This window comes from Myotis lucifugus, unplaced genomic scaffold (genome assembly GCF_000147115.1).
Source record: "Myotis lucifugus unplaced genomic scaffold, Myoluc2.0 scaffold_1, whole genome shotgun sequence".
NCBI classification, from domain to species: Eukaryota; Metazoa; Chordata; class Mammalia; order Chiroptera; family Vespertilionidae; genus Myotis; species Myotis lucifugus.
In genome coordinates this window covers 22,034,895-22,049,030 of record NW_005871049.1, presented here as the reverse complement: position 1 = coordinate 22,049,030, position 14,136 = coordinate 22,034,895, and the positions used below count along the sequence as shown (strand labels likewise).

General features: G+C 42.2%; 1 protein-coding gene across 3 annotated transcripts in view; it reads right to left on the bottom strand.

Moving 5' to 3' along the window:
• The window catches only part of LOC102432984, an 85,884-nt gene extending 73,435 nt beyond the window's left edge, over nucleotides 1-12,449 (bottom strand). Inside the window, exons 1-5 of one of the 3 annotated variants that reach the window (XM_014456136.2) lie at nucleotides 12,331-12,449; nucleotides 9,950-10,050; nucleotides 8,615-8,684; nucleotides 4,360-4,490; nucleotides 1,057-1,145 (exon numbers count right to left, since the gene is read on the bottom strand). In XM_014456136.2, the coding sequence (XP_014311622.1) occupies nucleotides 1,057-1,145; nucleotides 4,360-4,490; nucleotides 8,615-8,684; nucleotides 9,950-9,985 (326 nt within the window). In that variant the 5' untranslated portion in view covers nucleotides 9,986-10,050; nucleotides 12,331-12,449. Of the gene's footprint in view, nucleotides 1-1,056; nucleotides 1,146-4,359; nucleotides 4,493-8,614; nucleotides 8,685-9,949; nucleotides 10,051-12,330 lie in introns of those variants that run through there. The other 2 variants (XM_023755237.1, XM_023755242.1) reach the window with 2 other exon arrangements.
• Between the last annotated feature and the right edge of the window lie 1,687 nt (nucleotides 12,450-14,136).

The following is a 14,136-nucleotide window of genomic DNA, read 5'->3' as shown; positions in this document are numbered from 1 at the left end:
TGGTAAGTGCAGCGGCAGTGGTGGGAGTCCCTCCCGCCTCCATGGCAGCGCTAAGGATGTCCTACTGTTGGCTTAGGTCTGCTCTCTCTGGGGAGTGGGCCTAAGCCAGCAATAGGACATCCCCTGAGGGCTCCTGGACTGCGAGAGGACGCAGGCCGGGCTGAGGGACCCCCCTACCCAAGTGCATGAATTTCATGCACCGGACCTCTAGTTCTTTATATTCTCTTCTCTCACTCTTAGATAAGATGTTAGACCTTACAATTCTATCCACGTATCTCAAACTTCTATTTCATTTTCTATCTCTTTAACCTGTGCTGATCTCAGTAAATTTTATCAGATCCATTTTTCCAATTCATTAATCTTCCATTAATTGTATCTAATCTGCTGTTTAATTCACCCATTAAAATTTTATTTCAATGACTATATGTTTGATTAATAAAGTTCATTTGGTTTCTATTCAAATCCATCTAGGCCTTCTTTGAAAGCTTGTTTCCTGCTCTGGTTTTTATTCCATCTTCATTTCTTTAAACATTTTTAACATGCTTATAGCATTCTGCATCAAAACATTCCAATTTATGAATTCCATGGACATTTACATTTTTTTGGAATTTCAGACTGTGAACTCCTATTAAGTTTGGTGAGGCTTTATTTGTGGAGCAGCCTCTTTTGAGGGAACATCTGGATTTGCATTTGCTTCTGCCAGATGTACTGGTGATATTAGCAGCCATAAACTTTTTAACTCCCAAGGCTTAAAGTTAAATTCCTCTTTCTGTCCTGCTATTGGTTTAGATAGGTCAAGGGGACACTGTAGCAGCGACAGTTGTCAAAGAATGTCTGCCTCCTTTACTCAGGCCTATTGTCTGGCCTGGGAGCTGCAAATTATGGTGGTTCTTGAGACAGTCCTGTGGATATTCCTAAGAGTTTCTGCTCTACCTGGCACACTGGGAAAAAGGCTTTTGAAATGGCCAACCCTTTGAAGCCACAAGTGTCCATCTATATTCAAAAGGATGGAAGGGAGGGCGGGAGGAATAAGGGACATAAGAGAAAAGGCCTTACCCAAGGTACACATTCATGCTTTCAATGGTGTCTGGAAATTTCTTCCCACTCTCCATATCTGTGATAGTGGATCCTTGCAGAGCCTCCTTCTATAAATATTTTACAAAAATATTTTAAACCTTTATTCACAGAGAGCTTAGTTGTATTATACAAAAGTAGAGTTACAGTTGTTCATATGAAAAATAATACAATAATTAATAAATAATAGAAGAATAAATTGTGTTTTGTGCACTCACAACTGTAAACCTACTTTTGCCCCATCCTGTATATGCTAAACAATAAGAACATGTAATAGATAAGTAGACTCCTATACATTTCATTATTGGGATGAGGAAATTAATATATTAAAAAAGTTATTCTGTATATTCTATTTCAGGCATTTTTCATACAGTGTTTCATTTTGTTTTCCAAACAACCCTGACAGGCAGGTGTCACAACCCCTATTTTGTAGACGAAGAACCCAATCAAGAAAGGCTGAGTGAAGCCTGTTGGTGAAGCGTGTGGGCTCTGGCCCCTAGCAAACCACCAGCTTCCCTGTGCTTCTCTGAGTTTCTTCATCTTTAAAGCAGGGCACTGATAGTATCGATCCCACAGGATTGGTGTAAATACATATATAATCTCTTCTAGTTCTTACAAAGTGATATGCAGAATTTGAAAGGTCCTATAGCAATTTCTCTCCAGTAAAGAATCATGCTTCCTATCAAGCCAATGTTCAGAATAAAAGTTATCAATGCATCTTCCCCTTAATCATGAAATGATGTATTCAGGGACTCCTAATGCCGACATGTTTTCCCAGGCTAAGCACCAAAGCACGGGAGAGAGCATGGTATAGGGTGGTCTCTACAACCTCCCCCCTCAAAAGAAGGGCTCAGGCTAAAACAGGACAAAGCACCTGAAAATTGTGTGAAGCACCACAGCATCAGCTACACCTACATAGAGATGGTCACTCATAAAAAGAACATGTCATCACCTCCCAGAGGCTCTAAAAGTGGACGACACGTTCTGTTCCCCTGAAGTCCGTCACAGCACGAGTGACACCAAAGCCAAAGCAACATCACCACCAAAGATTAAAGCTGGGACTGCTCCACCCTTAAGTCCCCAACAGGGATTTGGTGTTTTATATCTATTACAAAACATAGCTATAGCCCTGGTCGGTTTGGCTCAGTGGATGGAGCATTGGTCTGTGGCCTGAAGGGTCCCAGGTTGAATTCCGGTCAAGGGCATGTACCTTGGTTGCGGGCACATCCCCAGTAGGGGGTGTGCAGGAGGCAGCTGGTCGGTGTTTCTCTCTCATCAATGTTTCTAACTCTCTATCCCTCTCCCATCCTCTCTGTAAAGAATCAATAAAATATATTTTAAAAAAACAAAAAAAATAGCTATCCTATACAATAAAAGGGTAATATGCAAATTGGCCCTAACAGCAGAACGACTGGGAATGACTGGTCACTATAACACACACTGACCACCAGGGGGCAGACGCTCAATGCAGGAGCTGACCTCTGGTGGTCAGTACACTCCCACAGGGGGAGCTCTGCTCAGTCACAAGCCAGGCTGATGGCTGCTAGCACAGTGGTGGTGGCAGGAGCCTCTCCCGCCTCCTCGGCAGCGCTAAGGATGTCCGACTGCAGCTTAGGCCTGCTCCCCGCTGGCAAGTGGACATCCTCTGAGGGGTCCCAGGCTGCCAGAGGGATGTATGACTGCCAGCTTAGGCCCGATCCCCCAGGGAGTGGGCCTAAGCCAGCAGGTGGACATCCCCCGAGGGATCCCAGACTGTGAGAGGGCATAGGCCGGGCTGAGGGACCCCCACCCCTCCGCCCAAGTGCACAAATTTTTGTGCACCAGGCCTTTAGTAATATATAACATAACATATGCATACACGTGAAAGTGTGTGACTTATTATGATAAGTACATATTTTCGTTGTGTTCAGTTACTATTTCAACAGGAGTAGGCAGGGTTTTGGCTATGAAAGGTCAAACTCTAATATTCCTAAGGCAGGGACCTGCTTCACAGGATTACTGTTTCCATATTAGTTCTCTACAAACAAATGAAAATCTGTCCAGGGTTAGATTCCTTACCATAAGAGGAAAACAGGTCGACAGTTTAATTCTCTTGGATAAGATTTTAAGAATTTGTCATCATATTGGGATCATTAAAGCAGAAGTCTGCCACATGCTAATGTAACATCATATTTAAAGTAAATCAGTGGCCCTAGCTGGTTTGGCTCAGTGTATAGAGCATCAGCCTGTGGACTGAGGGGTCCCAGGTTCTATTCCAGTCAAGGGCACATGCCTGGGTTGTGGTCTTGATCCCCAGTAGGAGACATGCAGGAGGCAGCCGATCAATGATTCTCTCTCATCATTGATATTTCTACTAGTATCTCTCCTGTCTCCCTTCCTCTCTGAAATCAATAAAACAAAAAATAAAGTAAATCAGTGGACAGTTATGGCAGCAAATTCACTCACAGCAGTTAGAAGGAGGATTCAGATGAATTTAAAATATACTATTTACACAGAAATAGGACAGCTCTGCAAGGTTATCTCCACAGCAGTTTTCACAAATCAGGAATCTAACCCTGCACAGAGAGGACATTTAGCAGGCCTATATGAGCAAGCCAAAGGCTCTACCAAGATAAAGCTAATTAGCAGATCTGTTCTGTTTACTCTCAAACAAATGAGTCCATTGATTTTTGTGTGTTCCTGACAGCTAGCACAAGTATCCAAGAGCCCACAGAAATTGCTTGCATTTCACAAGTGGGATTTTACAGCCTTTGAATTTCACAGGGAGCCGAGCTCAGCCTAAGAAAACAGCACCAAGGAAAAGCTTGAAACATCTAGCTTTTCAAATTGAAGTGTTAATAAAAAAAAACTTTATAATTTCATTTCCTTTCCTGTTGTGACACAGAATGTATCACCTGCAGCAAAATCCATCAGCTGGAACCCAAATAATGTTAAGATTAGAAAGGTAAGTAATCACTTGTGTTAAAAAAAACTTCATGTTTGTAAGAAGCACAATTTCAACTTACACTTCCATGTTCAAAGGAGGGTCCAAAGTTATTCTAAACATTGTCTTCAGTGAGTCAATAAATCTTTCATAACAGGCACATAAGTGGTTTATAAACATTAATGGATAATCTAGACCAGAATTTCTAGACTAAAGTGACACAGATTAGAGAGAGATTTCTAGAGCTCAGTCTGAAGAGTTATACCCAAATCCAATAATTAGATCAAGGTAAACGATCCTAATTGTTCATCACATGATAGATGGCTTCTTGCTTAGGAGTGTATCACATAAATGTCAATAACCTCTCCCAGGATGTCATCTCCAGTGACCACTGCTATTTTCAAATCAACACCAGCCTTCCTGGCCATCTTGTCCAGGGCAGCAGCACACATGAGAGGGTTGGTACCCCCAGCATTGCTGACCACACGCACGCCTGCCAGAAGAGAAACACATGGCAATCACTCCGATGCAAGTTCAATCAGCAGTTTTCATTCAAAGAACTGCTTTCTCTGCCCACTGTTTTGTTTGTTTGTTTTTACCTTTTAGAGGCAAATATACCAAAGGCAATGGCATCCCTATATAATGTTTCAGTGGCTGAAGCCACTTCTGGTGTTTACGCTCATCAGATGCATGGCTGGTAACTGATGTGAAGGGAGATGTAACTCTTGGGTCCTCATAAAAATATCTGTGGGCTATTAAAGAAATAACTAGTTCTGATCTTTAAAATTCTCCAGATTTTCTAAATAATCCTCTAGAGCAGCGGTTCTCAACCTGTGGGTCGCGACCTCTTTGGCGGTCGAACGACCCTTTCACAGGGGTCGCCTAAGACCATCCTGCATATCAGATATTTACATTACGATTCATAACAGTAGCAACATTACAGTTATGAAGTAGTAACGAAAATAATTTTATGGTTGGGTCACAACATGAGGAACTGTATTTAAAAGGCCAGAAGGTTGAGAACCACTGCTCTAGAGGGAACTGATCCAATCAATTCCATTTTGAAAACCCTAATCTTTAATTTGATGTCTGACAGCTATTTGGAATACTACAAAGTGGCTAAAGAGAGAGAGTCAACATTCCAGAATTCTAAGGTAGAGAGGACTTGAGAGGTCACCTACTCCAGGTGTTCTCATCTTTTAAAGATTCATTATCCTTTGAGGATTCTGATAAAAACTATGGATTCTCTCCTTAGGGGAAAAAGCTTCTTTTGCTTATAATTTCAGGGGCATGTCAGATTCCCTGACGCCTACCCTTGGATACCAGATTAAGAAACATTGACCAAATCCAACTATCTCGTTTACAGATGAAGAAGCCAAGGTGCAGGGGAGCTAAGTGACGCGTCCAAGGTTGTGCAGCTTGTTAGGGATGAAAACCCTGGGTGTCCCACTCCCCATCTGTCATCTGTGGTGTCAGGTTCTATATGGACTGTGTGGGTGGTTAATGGCCAAATGGCCATCACACAAAATCTGCAAAGGGCTCTGAATGTTTTGCGGAACCACTCCTATTAACTGGCCAAAGAGTGATTATTAAGTATAAACTATTAGAATTTATACCCTTCTTAACTAAATGCGATATTTTTTTATCTGTTTTCACTCTCTTCAACCTATTCAGGTACATTTGAATCTACCTACATCCTCCTCCCCACCTCCCTCCACCCCACTAACACTTTCCTAAAACTCCCTCCTTTTTGAGTTCTGGTGACTGCACTATCAGGTTCTTCCCTGTCTCTTCCACAGTTCACCGCTTCCTTCCTCACATTTTATATCTCGTTCTTTGACTCCACCATCCCTCCTCTTTCAAGGGTTCCCTAAAGCTCAACCCTACTTTTCTTTATATCCATTCCCACCTCTCCCTCCTTAAGAAATCCTTCCCAATAATGGATTCAACTAGTACTTTTATTGATTAAAACTCCCTCCCTCAAACCTGTTTCTATTTCCACCCTCTCATCCAAGTGGCAGTATCTTCAACCTTGTTTGTACTGTGATGTCTAACTATATATTTAGTGTATAGCAAGAGCAGAAGTAGAGGCCCTTGTGTGTTAACTGACATTCTATGATTCTAAAATGAAAGATAATATACAAATAACAAATTTACTACGAATACTTAAGGTCCATAAAAGGTTTTGGTTAAGTCTGACACCTTGCTTTCTTTGTGCCTTACTTTCAGGATAACTTATTTTTTAAAAAGGACATATAGCTCCCTCTAGAGGAAAATAATGATATTTTAGAAAACAGAACCTCCTAACATATTCTGAGATTCACCAACAATAAAACTAAATGGTACACAATAACCACATCAGACTAGCAATTATTAAAAACTCTTCATCTTGCCCTAGCTGGTTTGGCTTAGAGGATAGAGCATCAGATTGCAGTCCAAGGGTCTCAGGTTCGATTCCAGTCAAGGCACATGCAGGAGGCAACCAATCAATGTGTTTCTCTCACATTGATATTTCTCTATCTTTCCCTCTCTCTTCCACTCTCTCTAAAAATCAGTGGAAAAATATCCTTCAGTGAGGATTCAAAAAACACACACAACAACTCTTCATCTTAAAGATCTTAAACAACAACATATTGTAAGGGATTTATTCTTCTTAAGCAGAGATACATTTGCAGTACTGAAGAGATACTCAGTAATGTCACTGGAAGTTACCTCAGGACCCAACTGCAAAAGAATTTCTTTGTTAGCCCAATAAATCACAGCACTATGGCAATGAGGTCAGAGTCTCGGATTTGGTTCAAGTATAGTCAGCGGCTTTTATAGATCCCAAGACATCTTCCTAAGATTTGCTCTGAGCCACAGAGACCCAGGGTGAGAGAGTGCAAATCAGTATAATTATAACTCTCCGACTGGAAATCAACCCAAATATGTTGGTGTGTTAACACTGGCTATATTTTTAAACATTCTCTCACCTAATAACAACAGAGAGGAAGGGAGAGAGATAGATAGTTAGAAACATCGATGGGAGAGAAACATCGATCAGCTGCCTCCTGCACATCTCCCACTGGGATGTGCCCGCAACCCAGGTACATGCCCTTGACCGGAATCGAACCTGGGACCTTTCAGTCCGCAGGCCGACGCTTTATCCACTGAGCCAAACCGGTTTCGGCACTGGCTATATTTTTAAACATTCTCTCACCTAATAACAACTGCCTTCTTTCTTCAGAACCACATCAAAGTGGCTCATAAGGCCTTTTTAAATGTTCATTGAGTTAATTATTTATTTTTAATGACTACATTGTATATGTAAATATATATTTATCTATATAATATATAGTATTTAAATATATTTAGCTTTATTACATAAATACATATAAATATCCTATCTAATAAAAGACAAAAGGGTAATTAACCATACCTCCGCTACACTTCCCATTGGCTAATCAGCAAGATATGCAAATTAACTGCCAACCAAGATGGTGGCCAGCAGCCACGCAGCTGAAGCGAACAGGAGGCTTGCTTGCTCCAGTGAAGGAGGAAGCCAAGTTCCCCACCTGCCATGGCCCAGCTCTGAGCTCTGAAAGCAACAGCTCCAAAAGCAACAAAGTTTCAATTATAGAAGCTAAACAAACTCCAGATACCTGCTTTCAGCCAGCCGCGGCCTCAGAACTGGAGTGAGCAGGACGGCAACAAAGTTTCAATTATAGAAGGTAAATAAATCCCAAAAGAAAAAAAGGAGAGGCTGGGAGCTTCAGTTGCCGGCCAGCCTGAAAACGGCCCTCAGCCCCTTACCCAGACTGGCCAGGCACCCCAGTGGGGACCCCCACCTTGAAGGGGGTGTGGCCAGCCTGAAAACAGCCATCATCCCCTCATCCAGGATGGCCAGGCACTCCAGTGGGGACCCCCACCCTGAAGGGGGTGTGACCAGCTGCAAACAGCCATCATCCCCTCATCCAGGCTGGCCAGGCACCCAAGCGGGACCCCCACCCTGATCCGGGACACCATTCAGGGCAAACCAGCCGGCCCCCACCCGAGCACCAGGCCTCTATCCTATATAGTAAAAGGGTAATATGCAAACTGACCCTAACAGCAGAAGACTGGGAATGACTGGTCACTATGACACACACTGACCACCGGGGGGCAAACGCTCAATGCAGGAGCTGCCCTCTGGTGGTCAGTGAGCTCCCACATGGGAGAGCTCTGCTCAGCCACAAGCCAGGCTGATGGCTGCCAGTACAGCAGTGGTGGTGGGAGCCTCTCCTGCCTCCTCAGCAGCGCTAAGGGTGTCCAAACTGCAGCTTAGGTCTGCTCCCCGCTGGCAAGTGGACATCCCCCGAGGGCTGCCGGGCTGTCAGAGGGATGTCTGATTGCCAGCTTAGGCCCAATCCCCTGGGGAGCAGGCCTAAGCCAGCAGGTGGTCATCCTCTGAGGGGTCCCAGACTGCGAGAGGGCACAGGCTGGGCTGAGGGACCCCCCCCACCAGTGCACAAATTTTTGTGCACTGGGTCTCTAGTAATATATATTACATAATATATAAATATATATCCTCTCTTTCTTAAAACCTGACATGCCATTAAATACAGAAAATTAAGATGATTTAAATGTTTTTCAAATTACCTTTTTTATGAATGTCCTTTATATATGGAGCCATGGCAGTCTGTACAAAATCAGGAACATAGCCCAAATCCTAAAATATAAAAATAAATATGTTATCCGCTATGAAATGCATTTGTGCAATTCAAAGGCAACAGACTAATCAATCCTTTAATTATTTTCAAGGCTACTTTTAAGTTAAATTTTAAGTAATTGTAATATTTATGTTGTCTGAATATCACTAACCCCTTATGAATTTGAGCTTATAATAAATCAATGGAAATATCTACATGATATAAAAATAAACTTAACCTGCATTACTACCAAAGAGATGAAATAAGAATAACCAAACAAATTAATCACTTTTCTTTTGTGATCTATAGAAGTTTTAACTCCAAAGTTTTATTAAAAACTAAAATTCCCAACACTATACATGTCCTCAGCATACCCCTACATTGTCAAGAGAAGGTAATGCTTTTACATTTATTTGGTAGATTATAGAAACAGATGTAGGAAACCAATAGAGTGGAGTGGAGTAAGAGTAGTTTAAAGCACAAACTAGATAATTAGTTACATTACTAGGGATTCACTTTTAAATTAACTCTAACAAGCTATATGATTCAAATGGTCCTCTGGTCTAAATGGAATTTCTGCTGGGATATTCCATGCCTGGGGCCAATTTCTTGGCCTTTTGTATTAAAATAAAAATAATTAATTTATTGGATATAACAAAAATATTTCAGAGTTAGGACTAAGACATTGATCACATATTATATATGACAGCATAAGCAATTTTTCATGTTAAAAAAGCCTTTTTCATAAGTATAATTTTAGTGGCTACATAAGATTTCATTGTCTGGATCTCTCATCATTTACTTAACCATGTCCTTATTGTTGGCCATTTAGGTCTTTCATTTTCTGTGCATGTTATAAATAAGGCTACATTATCCATCTTTGTGAGCAAAGCTCTTCCACAGTTAGCTGTAGTTCCTTAAGATAATCTGACTTCAGTGACAGTAAATAACCAAACAACTTATATTTTTTCTAATAATGAGACCTAACATTTTAAAGTTTTATAAGTCATCTATGAAAACATTTTCTTATGTAATTATCCTTTAAGGTATCATTTCATGGTAATTAAAATGATTACAATAGTGGGGTGGGAAGAGATCAAACAAAGAACTTGTATGCATATATGCATAACCCATGGACACAGACAATAGTGTGGTGAAGGCCTGGGGCAGTGGTGGGCTAGAAGGAGCTGGGGAGTTGGGGGGAGAAGGGAACTTATGTAATACTTTCAACAATAAAGATTAAAAGATAACAATAATAAGTAAATGATTACAATACTTAACTTACAGATGATTTTACTTTGGCAGCAGTTAGGAGGCACATAGTTATCTCCGAGAGATAATCAAAAACCAAATAATCCAGCTTCTCTCCATATAGTAGCTGAGGAACTAGAAGTAAAGCACAAAGTGTAGTTTACTTTCTAAAATTTAAATTTAACAATAATTTAATCAACATTTTTAAAAAGTATGAATGAAATCGCATTTTCTTTACGTTATCCAAAATCAGAAGTTGCACATATATGCATATGCGTTTTGTGGGCATGTCCCTGGGAACCCTTCCTAGTTTAATGAGATTTTGGTCACTGTACTTTACATCCAAGCACTGCCATATTGGGGTGATAATCCACACACTTCATCATGCTGATTAAAGAAAAGTAAATTATTATAGGGTAACAGAAAAATATCTGTAGCTATGGTAGCAGATTTCCCCATTTCCAGTGCTCTCCAGAATTTATTTCCATCTAATGGCAAAGATCTCTTTGTAAAAAGAAATGACAAATTTTCCAATGTATCAGGTGTAAATCTTCTTTGCTATTCAAGCTCATAATCAATTCAGGCAAAAATCAATTATGCCCCTCACAGCTTTTGGTATGACAGAAATAGGCAAGGTCAAAGGGAATATCTAATATCTGCTCTTACCAAGCTTCTAGTTTCCTCCTTCCATTATTCTAAAATAACCGGTTGTGTTATTAAAAATCTCAAAGGCAATTCTCAAAGTAAAACACAAGAGACATAAAAGTCTAAAGAAAAATGCTATCATAAGATATGCTGTCCTCCTAAATAGTGTGTGTTTAAGGGTAGGAGCTTTGTCTTAATCTGGTGTCCCTGTCTAGCTTTGTACCTGATGGTACTTAGCAAAAGTTGGTTGTTTACATAAGAGTACATTTCAAATCAGCTCTTCTTGAAGGTTTCTTCATCTCTCTCATCATATCTCTCATTTTTCATAAACTATCATGGCATACCCAAGGATTACTTAAGCCTCAAATCTTGTTAAGTGCCATAGAATTCTTTATTCTGGCATGGTGAAATTTCTAAAACCTACTGAAAAGATTCTATGCAAAGGTTTCTCACAAGTAGAAACATTTCCCACTAGGTTAGGGACTTGACAAAGCCAAGTCTTACATGACTCCATAAAGTAAATACAGAGTTGGAAGTATTTATTAATTATTGAGATAGTCATTTACATATTTTTCCCAGTATAATGCAACTACGATCTCTATATATAAAAGCCTCAGCGACCGTCCAACCAGTAGCTATGACGCTCAACGCAGGAGCAGAAACCACAGACGTGGAAACATGGAACAGACTGATGAATCTCAGAGGGAAGGGGGTAAGGGAAAGGGTAGGAAGAAATTAACCAAAGATCTCATATGCATACTAGAGGCCTGGTGCACGGATTCGTGCACTGGTGGGGTCCCTCAGCCTGGCCTGCACCCTCTCGCAAGTCAGGGCCCTTCGGGGGATGTTGGAGAGCCAGTTTTGGCCTGATCCCCACAGGCCAGGCCGAGGGACCCCACGGGTGCACGATATCATGCACTGGGCCTCTAGTACCATAGAAGACAGTTGGTGGCTCTTACCATCATAAAAGAGTAAACTTAGACATGATGTACATACAAAAAAACATTAAAATAGGAGGATTATTGAAAGATAAGTGGCTCTATAGTTAATGCTATGTTACTAGTATTTCTCCACCACACTTGAGCTCAGGAAGGTCACAAGCAACTATGTTGGGATAAGTAGTACCATCCGAAATGTCCGTCAATCTCCAGCTAAGCCATTCTACAGACAGCACACGGAACAGAATCTTTCATCGGTGACTTCAGAGAAGGAAGAAATATCTCACTTTGGGACTTTATGCCAAGATGTTTAACAACAGTGCAAAATTCAAACAGGCACGAGTGGTAAAATCCAAGTGCATCAAGAAGGCAGCTGGATACCCTAACATGGATTTTAGAGCAGGAAAAGTCCATGTTGGAGGCATAAATGTAGAGTCTTCCTAGGTACTGATGTTAAATATTATAGAGAAGAGCACCTCTGCCTGGGACACTCCAAACTTTAGCTTTTAAGAAGAATAGGAACTAGTCAAGGAGACTGAGAAGGAAGGGGCAGGAAAGAAGGAGGAAAACTTCACGAGACTTCAAGAAGAAAGAATTTTAAGGAGACAGTGATCAATTTAGTTAATACTACTACTGGTAGGTCAAGGAATAGGAGGGCCAAGATTTACCCCTCACTTTAGGAGTCATTGGCTAAATGGGTGGAGGTGATTAGTCCCAGCTTCTCTGAAATAAGAAAGACAAGGGTCTGGCCTGGCCGGTATTGCTCAGTAGTTAGAGCACTGACCCGTGCACAGAAGGGTCACGGGCTCGATTCCCGATCAAGGGCATGTACCTGGTTGCAGGTTCAATCCCCAGCCCCAACCAGGGGGGTGCGGAAGGCCGGCACCAACTGGGGATGTTCGGCCCCAACCAGTTGGTATGTCTCACTCACATCAATGTTTCTTTCTTCTCCCTTCCTTCCACTCTCTAAAAATCAATGGAAAAATATCCTTGGGTGAGGATTAACACAACAAAAAAAGAAGAAGAAAAAAAGAAAAACAAAGTTCCAAGAGATGAAATATACTGAACACCAAGATCACATATCATTAGCCAGTTAACAGCAGAACTGGGCCCAGAACCCACACTGAACACAAGCCTTCAGAAGTTAGTTATGGTTCTTGAATCCCAGAGCAGGCTCTTCTTCAATCACATATTATGATGTCAACTTGCCCTTGGTAACTGTGATGCAGAAGGAGGCCTCTATTAAGACTTTAAACAAAAAGGAATAAACATCAATATCAGAATTTGGGGGCACAATGACAGTGAAACAGAGACAATGCCCTTCAAATCAAATGAAAGAGGCAGACACTGCAACCACAGCAAGCCCAGGTGTCAAAACACACTGCAATACAAAGAAATGTTTACATCTCCTCAAAGGGAATTCTCTGGGCAGTATTTCACTAGATGACTTCCATGTAAAAAAGTGATCAATAAATTCTCCCAGGCCCCATTCCCATGTTACTAGCACTATGTATAATCAGGGCTTGAATAATGGGGATCTGATTCCCCACCCTCTTTCCTTCACCTGATTTTTTTTTTTAATCTTCACCTGAGGATATTTTCCCATTGATTGTTAGGGAGAGTGGAAGAGAGAGGGAAAGACAGAGAAACATCGATGTGAGAGAAACACATCGATTGGTTGACTCCTGCATGAGCCCTGACCAAGGCCCAGACCTGGGGGAGTCTGCAACCAAGGTACGTGTGCCCTTGACAGGAATCGAACCCAAACCCAGGACTCTTCGGTCAGCACGTAGATGCTCTATCCAGCTAGGGCCACCTGATTTCTTTATCAAGGTGCCCAAACGGAGGGAGAAGGAGAATACATTTTTACTTTAGGTCTTAGTTTTAAATTAAATTTTCATTTTAAGATTTAAACATTCTAACACATTTCTAGGGGACCAAAGGCACAAGAGAGTCTTAAACCATTTAGGTATAATGCCCGTTTTAACAGTCCCAGCTGCTCCCCTCAAATCACAACCACCAGGGCAGCTATGGGGGGGCGGGGGGGGGAGAGAGGAACAACTGTAATAATCTGAACAATACAGATTTAATTTTTTTAAAAAATCACAACCACCAACAACCAAGGAGTCACTCTGCTGCCAAAGTCCGCTGAACGATTTTGCAGACCAGGAAAGTGAAGCGTTCCCAAGGGAAGGCGGGGGCCAGGTGGAGGAAAAGACGGATTTGGCTCCGAGCTGACTTGTTACTCGGGATGGAGCGGAGGGAGTGGCTGACGGTCCCAGGGCCCGGAAAGAGAGGAAGGCGGGCGCTTTTCCAGGGAGAGGCGGAGCCAGCGCTGGCACCTGGCCCACGGGGTTTCGTGGAGGGTCGCGGCAAGGGGGGAACCGGGGGAAAAAAAGCCTGTCGGGGGGTTTCGAAACCCTTCCAGAATTCCCAGGGCCCTGGCTCCGGGAAGCTAATCCCCCCCAGGGGTGGGGCCCCCCCCGGGGGTGGCCCAAAACCCTCCGGGCCCTCCCCTTTCAAACCTTTTCTCCCCCGGGGAAACGGGGGCAGGAAGGGGGTCCAGGGGGGGGGAGGGGGGGGCCCAAAATCCGAGGGCGGGTAACCGTTAGCCGCCCGGGGCTCCCCCCGAAAGGGG